This window comes from Vicia villosa, linkage group LG1, assembly GCF_029867415.1.
Source record: "Vicia villosa cultivar HV-30 ecotype Madison, WI linkage group LG1, Vvil1.0, whole genome shotgun sequence".
In the NCBI taxonomy this organism is placed as follows: Eukaryota; Viridiplantae; Streptophyta; class Magnoliopsida; order Fabales; family Fabaceae; genus Vicia; species Vicia villosa.
In genome coordinates, this window is record NC_081180.1 from 39,876,276 (window position 1) to 39,889,112 (window position 12,837).

At 32.8% G+C, this 12,837-nt stretch overlaps 1 protein-coding gene across 1 annotated transcript; it reads right to left on the reverse strand.

Annotated features, from left to right (window-relative positions):
* Positions 1-4,433: 4,433 nt before the first annotated feature.
* LOC131604669 (heparanase-like protein 1) lies at positions 4,434-7,347 on the reverse strand. Its single transcript, XM_058877098.1, has 10 exons — positions 7,032-7,347; positions 6,674-6,889; positions 6,529-6,565; positions 6,257-6,440; positions 6,012-6,160; positions 5,694-5,930; positions 5,423-5,612; positions 5,191-5,316; positions 4,975-5,077; positions 4,434-4,864 (listed from the first exon to the last, which is right to left on the reverse strand). The coding sequence occupies exons 1-10, from the start codon at positions 7,119-7,121 to the stop codon at positions 4,454-4,456; spliced, it is 1,743 nt and encodes a 580-aa protein (XP_058733081.1). The 5' UTR covers positions 7,122-7,347; the 3' UTR covers positions 4,434-4,453.
* Between the last annotated feature and the right edge of the window lie 5,490 nt (positions 7,348-12,837).

Consider the following 12,837-nt stretch of genomic DNA (forward strand, 5'->3'; position numbering starts at 1 on the left):
CCTCCTAACCTTGCATGGGGTTATATTTTTCTTCACTGGGCTAAAATTCTCCAATAGGAGAGGCCTTTGGAGGACTTTAAAATAAAGGACTTTAAAATAAACTTATAAATCATTTTCCTCTCTTTATAATATTATCAAAAGAAAGAAAGTACCATTACTCTCCTATTTAAAAACACACTCTTCTAAACAAGGCGAGGGATTCTCCTCCTTCTGAATAGCAAAGCAGAAATTGTATATTAAACCGAAAGAAAAAAGTAGTAACACAAAGTAGAGGTAGCTAAGAGCATTTAGAAACCATATATTAAGAGCATCAGAAGTGTGCAAAGAAACAAACCTGGCAACCCAACCGGTCAAGCCCTAAACAAAAAGAAAACTAAACAAAAAGAAGACTACAGAAATATCTACAACCATAAACAAAAAGAAAAACTAAAGAAATAACCACAGTAAGAGGGAAACAAACAAGAAAATCAAACAATCAAATTCCACTATTTTGAGGCATCTGACAAGACAGACCCTTTGAAGAGAGTAAATTGGAGAAATGTAGTATCAAACACCTGCATAAAACAAAAGGAGGATAGTTGGGCAACCCAGCACACCCTTAACTATCTAGCCACTTCGAAGAGAGTAAATTGGAGAAATGTAGTATCAAACACTTGCATAAAACAAAAGGAGGATAGTTGGGCAACCCAACACACCCTTAACTACCTAGCCACTTAAGCGAGTCCTGCTCCCAGTCAACTAGAGAAATTATAAGACCCGAAGCAAGAGTGTGAACCCATTTCCACGCCAAGCTGATAATCAAAGATATCCAGTGATCGACAATGAAACTTTTCTGGCAACAAATAATGTTATTTTGCATTCCCAAATAAACCAAACTACGGAATTTCAGATCGAGACCAATGCTAAAGACGTATGTTTCCCAAAATCAAAACCTTGAACCAACTCAAAAACCTCAAGATCGAGCAAGGCAGAAGCTTCGACCGCCCAACCCACCTAAAAACTCTATACTAAATGTTTAAAGCCACCTCACACAAAAAAAAAGATGATCTGCCAACTCCACTTGTCCACCACACATTAGACACCCCTAAAACTAGACTCCGACATAATTTTGCATCTCATAAGGTGTTGCCTGGTTGGTAACCTATTATGAAGCAAATGCCAAGAGAATACAACAACTTTAAAAGACACCCAACTCTTCCAAATCTTAGGGAGCCTCTTCAAAACCCTTTCTGACCTATACCTTCCTTGACCCCTGACTAAACCACCAAAGTGTCATAAGTAGAACTGACCAAAAAATCCTATATGGATCTCACTTCCAGATTTAGACATCTTGGCCACGCTTAACAATACATGAAAAAGGCCTACCAAAGCCACTAGGACTCCATCCTCCCAAATTCGAAAAATATCGTCTCCACCTAAAGTTTCAAACCCATGCATCCCCCTCCCAAGCATCCATATAACCCACCACCTGCGACTTCTTCTCAGAGATAAGAAATAACCTCTTGAAAGAAACACACAGGGGGTAGTACCTACCCAGACATCATACCAAAACCTAGTCTTCTTCCCATCCCCAACACTCCTCACACCATAGGAGGAAAATTAGTCAAATGCTCGATCTGAAAGAGTCTCTAGAAGAGAAACACCACTCCATCAATGAGACACTCTCCTAAAACCACAATTCTTACTTCCTAATGGAGATCCAAACCTCTCTAGCCCATGCCTCGCTTTACTAATATCTCTTCAAAGCGAAGGTAAGTCCAACAAAATCTACCACATCCACTTACTAAGCAAGGAAAAATTAACAAGCCAAAGATCCTTCACCTCTAAATTACCTACCCTTTTGACTTTACACTCATCGTCCCATTTGAACTACGCAACCTTAACACCTCCTTTAGATCCCCTTAGAAAAAACGTCTCTCCAAACAAACCAACTTCTTCCAAACCAATACTAGCATATTCATGAAAGACGAGCGCTGAGATGGAGTTTAAAACTGCATTCAACAGAACCACATGACCACCTAGACTGACAAATCTATTCTTCCAAGAGGATAACTTCTTAGAGACAAGATTAATCAGGGGATCCTAAGTCCTTTCCTTATTAGATTCACGCTCACTGAGTGCCCTAAATACTTAAAAGGAAGAGAACCTACCTTACACTGTAAAAAAGCTCCACCAAATCCAAGAAAGGCCTACACACATTCACTCCAAACAGACAACTCATGAAAAGATCCACTTTAAGGCCCGAGACAAGCTCAAAACCCACCTAAATAGTCAAAAGATTCTCAACAGATCGAATCCTATCAACATCGTATCATTGGCATTGAAAAGACACCTCAAGCCCTTCCGGTCCTACCTTGAACCATTGAAAAACACCAACTGAAACCTCATTTCCAAAGAAGCACTAAGGCCCTCCATAACCAGAAGGAAAAGAAATGGGGCCAACAAATTTCCTTGCTTCAGAACCTTTTGAATACAAATCTCTTTCATTGGGCACACTCACAAAAACTAACAGGTTACCCAAAAACATACACACACACATCCAAGCTCTCCACCGATCATCAAAACCAAAATTTCGCAACATATAGTCAATAAAATACCAACTGAAAGAGTCATAGGCTTTCTCAAAACCCACTTTAAATTGAAAACACTCACGCTTATACACCTTAGCAAGATGTAAAACTTCATTAACAGCAACCACTTCATCCACCCAACTACTCCCCTTTAGGAAAGCATATTACTTTGGGGAGATAACCTTCTCAATAACCATTGCCATTATGGAAACCAACAATTTAGCCACCAACTTATACAGGAAGCCAAGAATAGAAATAAGTCTAAAATCTTCCAGCTTCAAAGGACACTTCAATTTCGGGACAAGAGCGACAAAGAAGGATGTCAAACTCTTGGGCAACACCACATTATGAAAGAACTGATCAAACATCACAAAAACCTAATCCTTGATTAACCCCCTAAACTTCTTATAGTAAGAAAAATTAAAACCATCAGGCTCATGACTCTTAGCCCCATCAATATCTGCAACAACAACGTCTAGTTCGAAAGGCAAAAACTTGGCTGAAAGGAACTCAACCTCTACCGAGGAAACAATAGGGAATGGAACTCCATCAAGATTTGGCCTAGCAACCTCTGAATCAACAAAGTGCTCCTGAAAGAACCTAACAATTTCCCCTCTAACCTTAGAAACTTTATCTAGCTAATCTAAACCTTTGGAAAATATGAGAATCGCGGCAACTGATTAGGCCTCACAACTCTTGACACACCCTCGATCTAACGACCAACTCCTCCTATAAAAGAGACACAAACTTCGCTTTCAGCTCCAAATCTTGAAGTTTATCCAAACAAACCTTAATTTTAAAATCCAAATTAACAAGCACCTCCTTATTCCAAACCTTAAGGGTCCTTTTAAGAGCTCTAAATTTATCATTCAACTTACATATCATCCAACCCTCATGAACCTCTATCTACTAGGACTCATTGACCACTTTCTCAAAACTAGTGTCCCTTAACTAAAAATTGTTAAACCTAAAGGGATTTGGATCCAAAAGTTGAGAATAATACTTCAGAACCACCGAGCAGTGGTCGGAGACATCTCAGTTTAAGGCCCAAAAACTACCATGACCTCATTCTCTTCCCACCCAACCGACAAGAGAACTTGATCCAACCTGCCCATAGAGATCCCATTCGAATGAAATCGGGTCAACCTCCTACTCAACAAAGGTAAATCCATCAGCCCCATAGCCTCAACGAAAGCTCCAAAATGTAGGGGCTCCACGAGGGACGAATCATGCCCCCTCCCAACAAAAGCCCCTTTTTCTCAGCTCGATTAAGAACCACATTAAAGTCCCCCAAAACACACCAGACATACCACAAAAATTGCCCGCGAGCTCAAACCAAATGATCCCTTATCGCTCTTTTCTCCACCAAAGAGCACTTAGCACAAACATTAACAACAAAACAGGGTCGAGCGGTCACTCCCCACTCAAGACAAACCCCAAATACCCTGACCCAGAGAACGAGAAGATCACATTTCCTTTAACACAGTACCAAATCAAGTGAATCCCACCACTAGCACCCACCGTATGTGGTGGTGGGTTGGGGTAACTCCAGCCACATGCCAAATTACCTCAAACTACACAAGAGATCATTCACCTCCCTAAGCTTAACCTCTTGAGTTGCTAGAAAATCTAAATGAATATCCCTGACTTGCTCCCTCAGCTTGAATGAATCACTAGAAGAACTTGAGAAAAAACTAACTTGAGTAATATTCTTCAACAAGTATGCTTAAAACAATTATTAACCACTTAATTATTGCAAAGGTGGTTGTAATTTTTCCTGTTAAAAGATATATACATCTAGTCAATAAAAATTTCAGTGAGAGCTTACAATCCCAAGTTCCTAATACTCACTCTTCTATAACATTCTAAACATTTTCTTTTTATTAGAGTTTACTGTTTCTAAAACAAGCTGGAGCATCAAAGTTGGGGTATACAATAAAGACAATAGATAAAGGAGCTACGTATATTGGAGAATGTACACTTTTGAGAACTGGATCCAATGTAGGAATTTCTCCATCATCTGTTAACTTTAGTGGATTACCATTCAGCAACATGGTTTTACTTCTAAGGTAATCATTTTTTGAAGTTAAGTGATACTCCTCCCTGAATGTGACATCTGATCCTTTTGTTCCAACCCAAGCAAACGCCCTTTTGAGATGATTAAAGAACGAATTATCTGTTTGGTTGCTGCTTTTAGCGTCGTTTCCTTCATCACTAGCATTCGCTCGGTCATGAACATTGAGTATGAAATTAGTCTGATTGCTTAAGTTGATTAGCAGCAATGTTACTCCATCCTGCAGAATGAAAAACAAGTTAAGAATGGTTAAAGGGTGCAGTGTTCTATACGATGATGTATCAGCTGAAGTTTTAAAAATTTATGTCAGATTAGCACACTAACACTTACTCGTCCTTTTGAACAATGGGCATAAGTGCGTAAAAATGGTGAAAAAACATCACTAGAAGCTGCAAGAACACTCTTCCCCATAAGCTGATGCCACAGTAGTGCACTGCTCAAATCAAATCCAAAACATAAGTTTCGATATCATTAGAAAATTAGCAATATGTATTACTATAATTATTATAATAAACTATTTTGCATTTTTCAATTTACAACACTTGCCTGTAATAGTCAGGATTGGGAGTGAAAGTGGTGGTATTAAGAAGGCCATAGTTTCCTCCAATTAAGGTCTGCCTGCAATAGACCTTAGTGTTGTATTTGGAAGAAAGTCCAAGTTGATCTAAGTACCTATAATTAATTTGAATTTCAGAATCTTTAATTTCATATCAACAACAATCCATAATTTAGAATAAAAAAAGGAGCATAAAATTATCGAAGGAATGTCCAACATTACCAAAAGCTATCCACAAATGCGTTAGAAACATAACGACCACCACTATTGAATGCTCCCCCGGCTTCTCCAACCCAAGCAACCGACCAAGGACCATGTTTCTGAATGGTTTCTGAAAGATTGCTAAATAGAGATTCCACCTTGCTCAATCGCGCAGGATCTAGAATCTTATTTTCAAGATGCGGATCACTACCTAAACAAAAACAAATCGTTTAAACCTCTAGGAAGAATATTCTAACAGACGTTAGACTATAGTAGAAAGAACTACGTAAACCTGGTCCCAAATTATACACATGATGAGTCATCACGTCGACAACGCCAGAGCCAGAAACCTGAAGAAGCTGATCAAACCATTCCTTTTGATAGAATCCTCCAGGTGCTATAAGTGAAGGTTGTTTGAGCTTGGTGTTCTTGTATAGTGTTTTTAAGTTTTGTTTAAGCTTTATCAAGTCTCTTCCATATTGTGCAGCACCAACACTTGCAGCAATGCCTTTACCACTCAACTCATTACCTATAATGGAGAATGCAAAGAATAAGCTTCCAATGCAATAAAATTGAACCTAACAAATAGTTATTTTTTCTATTGTCTTACCAAATTCCCATGAATCAATTTTGTATCCCTTTGAAATAGTGTAGTTTATGAAATCATAAGCATTTGTAGGATCCCAATTTCCTCCCCAAATTGTGTGACTAATTTTATGTCTTCCAGAGAGTGCATTCAAGCCAAAAGTCACAACGGCCCTGCAAGTGATAACTCTTACTTTGGCTAGAACGAAAAAAGACGAGAGTTGATGAGGAATTAAAAAACAATAATCTAACAAAAAAAAACTCACTTACCCTGAGTGGTTGAAAAAATGATTCAGCTTATCCCACCTTTTCATGTGTAAACATCCCTTTGAGTATCCAAACAATCCACCATTCATCTTTTGAAATGGTTGACAAGGAGACTTCAAATTTCCTACATCATACAACACTTGATCTTGCAAAGAACCTCCGATTCTTATCCTCAAAGGCTTCAGAGCTATCAATCAACAACCATCGTAGAAAGAACAACATCAGATTTCAAATAAACATTCCAAAGTTATACATATAACGCAAATTTTACAGACCTTGGATTGCCTTTGCAAGATTAGGATTAGACAAGTCCTGAAAAGCCAATCCACATTTGTTAATCAATAATACTCGTTCAAATCTTTGCGCAAACGGTTGGTGTGCAGTGTGTGCGAGTAATGTAAACTACCTAAATATACTAACCAAATTCAAAACAGACGAAGAGCCCCACGGGCAATAACCGTAGTCGCATTTATCATGAGGCCACCAATCAATAGTAGCACAAACAAAATTATCATCATTTTCAGCTATGGCTTGAACTCCATCTACTATAATCAAACCATTTTCAACTTCTTGAGTTAAAGTGGAACGAAGAGAAGCCAGAAAGAGAAACAAAATGAGAAAGAATCCCATTAATTTCTGCAATAAAAGATAAACAACATATTCTCATAAGATAGAAATGAAAAGCAAAAGCTTGCAATACAATACAATACAATACAAGAAAAAAAGCAAACTTGAAGAACACCCAGATGAAAAAAACAACAAAACACAAAAAACCAACCTTAATCCTGTTTGGATCAACCAATAATAATGTTGTTGTTAAGTTATGTTGAAAAAAAAACAGAACTTTGGTTACGTTGGAGTGGGCCATAGGAAAAGGTTTATGATTGAGAAGTTCCACATTGAGAAGGAAAGGATCAAATAATAGAAGTAGTTGAAGGATTAAGATGGGATGAACCTGTCTCAGATAGGTTTGCACCTTCACGCAGACAACACCAACAAACAAAACCAACAACAACAACTCACGTTGATTTTGATTCAGCTGAGGTTGTTTTTTTCATTATGAGGTGTACTTTTTTGCCTCCAAATTAACGTTTCAAATATTAGGTGTGTTTTTTGGTGGAGTGGTTCAACTATATGCGTCATTTTTGGTAAAAACTCTTAAAATAAACTAAAATAACAGAGAATTTTCCGAGCAAAAATGTCTATTCTCTTTTGTTTATAATAATAATAAAAATAAAAATAAAAATATTAATAATAATAATAATAATAATAATAATAATAAAAATAAAAATAAAAATAATAATTAATAACAATAATAATATAAGAAGAATGGTTTTGAAGGAAAAAGAGAGGAAAATTAGTGAGAAAGAGAGTGGCGGCTATTTGAGAAAGAGAGTGTAGTTTGTATTTAATATCCTACTACTATTCAAACAGAGAAATTAGGATTTTTAAATATCTAAATCAAATTTATTCAATGATCATGATGGTATACTATTATTTATAATTGTTTTCAGAATTTGAGATTCACTTTTATTGAATTGAATTTTAAACGCATACGACAAAATCAACAGGTATTAATTCATTGCAAATAATATATAATAACAGCTACTGTATCAGATGAAAAAAACTTAATTATATGTGGGTAGTATACAAGAAATCAAAAGCTGTTATTTTGTTTATTAATAAAAACTTAAGTATAATTAATGTAGAATAAAGATTTTTCTATGTAAATTAATTTTATCAAAATGAGTTAGATTTAATTTAGCTGATATGCACACTGTTAATTAATTATATTTGTTAGATTTTTATAAGTGCTTGATTTTTACATTTAAAATATGTTCATAATACTTAATTTCTTTCTATTTACACCTTAAACTCAATAGTAATTAACAAATGTGAAAGATTTATTAAAAATAAACTCAAATTTCATATATAATAAAAATAAAAGTGATTAAAATTTTTTTTTACTATGATTAAAATTTATTTAAAAAAATTGTATCAGTTATTTAATTTTATAAATACAATCTAAAAATTTAATATACATTATTATTATTATTATTATTATTATTATTATTATTATTATTATTATTATTATGGTTAAATATACGATACACCGACAATGTAGACAAGTTTTGTTTTACCTATGTAATTTTTTTTTTTTGGATTCTCCCATGTTATATATTTTTTGAATTCTCCCTCTAAACTACAATTTGAACATTGAATTTAGTGGGTAAATAAAAAAAACATTACAGTATATTTAGCCATTATTGTTGTTATTATTATTATTATTATTATTATTATTATTATTATTATTATTATTATTATTATTATTATTATTATTATTATTATTATTATTATTATATTCACGTTTAAAATTCAACAGTATTAAATATGAATGGCTATTTGAAAACATTTTCAAGTCTCCCCTTGCCTTTGTGGAAAAGCTATACCTTCTTTTTGTTTGTTTCCTTATTTGTCATTGGCGTGTGTTTGGGGAAGGATGTTGATTTGGCTTTCATATTCCACGTTTGACCAAGTTTAGAATATATTCGATGAGATTTTCTTACATCCATTAAAAACTAAGAAAAGTCTGATCAATTCTTTAAAATTTGATTTTGTAAAATTATTATTTATGTTTTAAAATTTGAAAATAATAAAACTTATCCGATTTAATTTTATAAATTATATTTGATAACCATTACCTGATTAGGAGTTTAAAAAAAAATCAAAATAGGTTTTAAAAATTTTGGTTTTTAATTTTGCAAATTGTAAAGAGAAAAAAAAAAAAATTTTGAATGTCACTTATATTCTTCATCCAGCAACAGTTCACCACTGCATCAGTCATTTTTTTCACCATGGCTTCTGGTGTGATGGTCTCACCAAAACATATAGCGTTGCGGTACCTCCAGCCAGGGGCGGAGCCAGCCTTTGGCGAGGGGGTTCAACTGCACCCCCTGACTTTTCCATGATACAGCTAATAATCATATATTATTCTATCTTGAACCCCCTCGATATTTCAGTTTTGCACCTCTAAGTTCTAGCTCAAAAGGTTGTGAACAGTATAAAGCAGTACTTCTTACTTATTATACAATTATTAATTAAGTCTTGTTAATATCCTAATAATAGATATAGGAGTCTAACACGTTGAATAAATAAAAAAGCTCTCTTGCATTTATTATTAATATTACTACTAATATTGAATATTTTTGAACAGTAGGATCGAACACCTTGATTGTTTATGAAATACTCAACAACTATATTAAAGTAAGTTTAGAGTAAGTTATGAATTATTATTGAAATATAATATATCTGTAAATAATATTTTATTATATAGTAGCACCGTAGCTCTATTTTATTTAAAATTTAAGTTTTTGATCCTCTAATTTCTTATATAATATTAATATATAATTTTGGCCAACACTTAAATTTTTAAACCCAAAATCATACAAAATAAACAAGACCTTAGGCAATAATATTAAAATTTTATTTAATTAATAAAATAAAAAATAAAAAATTTATAGTATTTATTTGATATCATAATTAGTATGGTAGAATCACAACTGAGTCCTTATATCTATGATATATTTATCATAATATCAAATCTGTATTAAATTTAAATTTAATAGTATGTAGAAAAAAACGAATGACACATAATTTGTATTATTTATTTTAAAATTTAATGGTTGAAGTTCATTCTTATGTTTTATATATATATATATATATATATATATATATATATATATATATATATATATATATATATATATATATATATATATATATATATAATGTCTGCACCCCCTGAGTCAGGGTCCTGGCTCCGCCACTGCCTCCAGCTTTCGTGTAGTGTTTCTGAAAATGCACATTGCACTATTTTGTACTTCCCGCCTTTCTTTTTGCATATATTAAGCAGTCAGTATATTTCACTACTGCAATCACCTGGTTCATGCTGAATATTCAGCCATTTCAGAATAACTTTTATATTAATGACAAATTTTTGTAATAATAAATTACTAAACATATTTTCTTTTATTTTTTTTCTTTAAAATTATTTTTTAAACATTTATAAAATAATTTTGAAAAATTTAAAACTAAAACTTATTCAGAAAAAAGGCTTTAGAGATATGTGAGTTAGAAAATGAGGGAAAGGGAGAACTTCCAAAATTGAGGGGTTTTGTCAAGTAAAATTAATTATGCTTTTTAGAATAGATTATACTTAAAACTAAAATTCATAGTTTTTGAGTTTAAAGGTGATTTTTTAACTAAAATTTACTTTTTAACTCACTTTTATTGAAATTTATCCAACCATAAATTATTTTATCTTTAACTTACTTTTAATTCGAATCAATTTTTCTAAATCAATTCATTAAAATCAATTATCTTTATCGTATAACCTAACATATGCTAAGAGTCTGTTTGGTAAGACAAAAAACTATTTTTTAACTTTTACCTTTTAGTTTTTCAACTCAAATTAATAAAAAAAAACCTTTATTTGATATCTGAATTTAAGCTTATAGTTTGTAGCTTTTTACTAGCTTATGAAATTTTCTTAAAAGCTATTTGAATTATTTTTTAAACTTTTAGCTTTTGACTTTTCTTTCGTCTTTTGACTTTTCTTTGCAGCTTTTGACTTTTCTTTGTATCAGTTATTTTATTTTAACAAAGATGTGTTATTACTCTTTGTAATTTATTATAGTTTAAGAAGATTTCTTAACCCACCTTATAGGTATTTTACGCACCACCGAATTGACAAAACTGCCTTCGTGTTTCCGTAGATGCATCTCCGGAAGCGTATTTTTTTTGTTTAACGTTAAAACATAGTAATTCTTTGGATTTTCCCAACTATTTGGGAAAATCATAAATTAATTGGGAATCTCAAATTAATTAAGTTCATGATATATACGGAAGCGTGCGATTTTCCCAATTAATTAAGAAATTTTCAAATTAAGTTATAAATTAATTGGGAAAATCTCAAATTAATTTTTCAATTAATTGGGAAAATCCCAAATAAATAAAGTTCATGAAATCTTTCGTAGATGTATCTACGGAAGGGGTTGAAAATAGACTATTCCAAAGATGCATCTACGCAACTTGAGATTTTACCAATTAATTAGGAAAATCTCAAGTTTCATTATGTTTTATATGCTTCCGTAGATGCATCTACGGAAAAATCAATTTTTTTTTAAAATATGGGGAGCTTCCGGATGTGCATCTACGGAAGTTGAGGGCAAAAATGGAATTTTGCGCGGTGTTTAAGAGGTCCATGGGGTTGGTTGAGAAATAGTCTAATTTAAAGTGTAATAAATGTCTTTTAAATGTGTGAATAAGAAAATGTTGGGTTTGAACTGCCTTCATATATAGAGAAAGACTCAAATATGATTAAGCCATTTGTGTCACTTATTTAAGTAGATAGGCTCAATTTAGAGTTAAGAAAGAGAGAGAAAAAGATGAGATAACCATATTCTTGTTTTTCAACAACCAATTTTACTAAATTATTGGGCAGTTTCGTAACACATGTGACTACCTTTTGATCGTTGAGATCTTCAAAACAAAATCTAAGCTGAGAGATAATTGCTTCGCACTGAAGCTACAAAATTAGGTATTTTTCAGCTTCTTGTTTATTATTTGTAAGCTAAATTTTTTTGTAATTTTGTTGTTGTTAGCACTAGTTTGTGAATAACTTTGAGACTCTCTCGTATATTTGATTATAGTGAAGCTATTTCCTTGGCCAGGACGACTCGTGATTTTTATTTTCACATTGAGGGTTTTCTACGTAAAAAATATTGGTGTTCTCTTGTGCCTTTATTTGTTTGATTGTTGCCCTATATTTGTTGTTGATTCTCATAGGTACTTACAAGTTTGAGAAATTTTATATCTGCTGCGTATTGGTCTGTTATTTTGTGTTAATTTCTCATCAAAGTCATGTCAAAGTTCTTGGTTAAGGGCTATTTTACTTGTTTGAATAATGAAGTCAAATACAAATACGAAGATGATATTGTTGAATGGTTTAAATTACTATTTATAAAGAAAGTGCATTTACCGATTTTAAGTTCGACAAAGTCGAATTCTGTGTCGGATGAAGAATTGGAGTTTGAACTACATGTATGTGGTTTTATTCAGAAATATGTACGTAGAAGATAATGTTTATAATCATATTGCTAATGATACACATGCAAAAGCTTTGCGGGAGAAGATAGAGTCCTTGTATGTCTCTAAATTAGGAAATAATAAATTGTTCTTGTTGAATAACTTCATCAGTTTGAAGTATAAGAAGAGAACATCTCTTACAAATCACTTAAGTGAATTTCAAGGGCTCCTTGATCAGATATCGGGAACGACTATTAAATTTGATGATGATGATTAAATTTTGGGACTATTTATATTATTATCTTTACCAGAGACTTCAGAGACATTTTAGATTTCTACCACAATTTTTTCTCCTAGAGGTGTACTTTCTTTAGAAATGGCTAAGGATGGTATTCTTAATGAGGAGATGATAAGGAAATGCACATGGCTCTTCATCTCAATCCAAGGTATTTGTCACTAAAAAATAGGGGGAAAGTAAAACAAAAGCGAACTAAAAA

Coding starts and splice junctions, on each gene's coding strand:
- LOC131604669 (XM_058877098.1), bottom strand. CDS start 7,121: ATGGCCCACTCCAACGTAACCAAAGTTCTGTTTTTTTTTCAACATAAC. Junction 6,566..6,673: donor CTTCGTCTGTTTTGAATTTG/GTTAGTATATTT, acceptor TTGGCTTTTCAG/GACTTGTCTAATCCTAATCT. Junction 5,931..6,011: donor AATTGATTCATGGGAATTTG/GTAAGACAATAG, acceptor TCTCCATTATAG/GTAATGAGTTGAGTGGTAAA.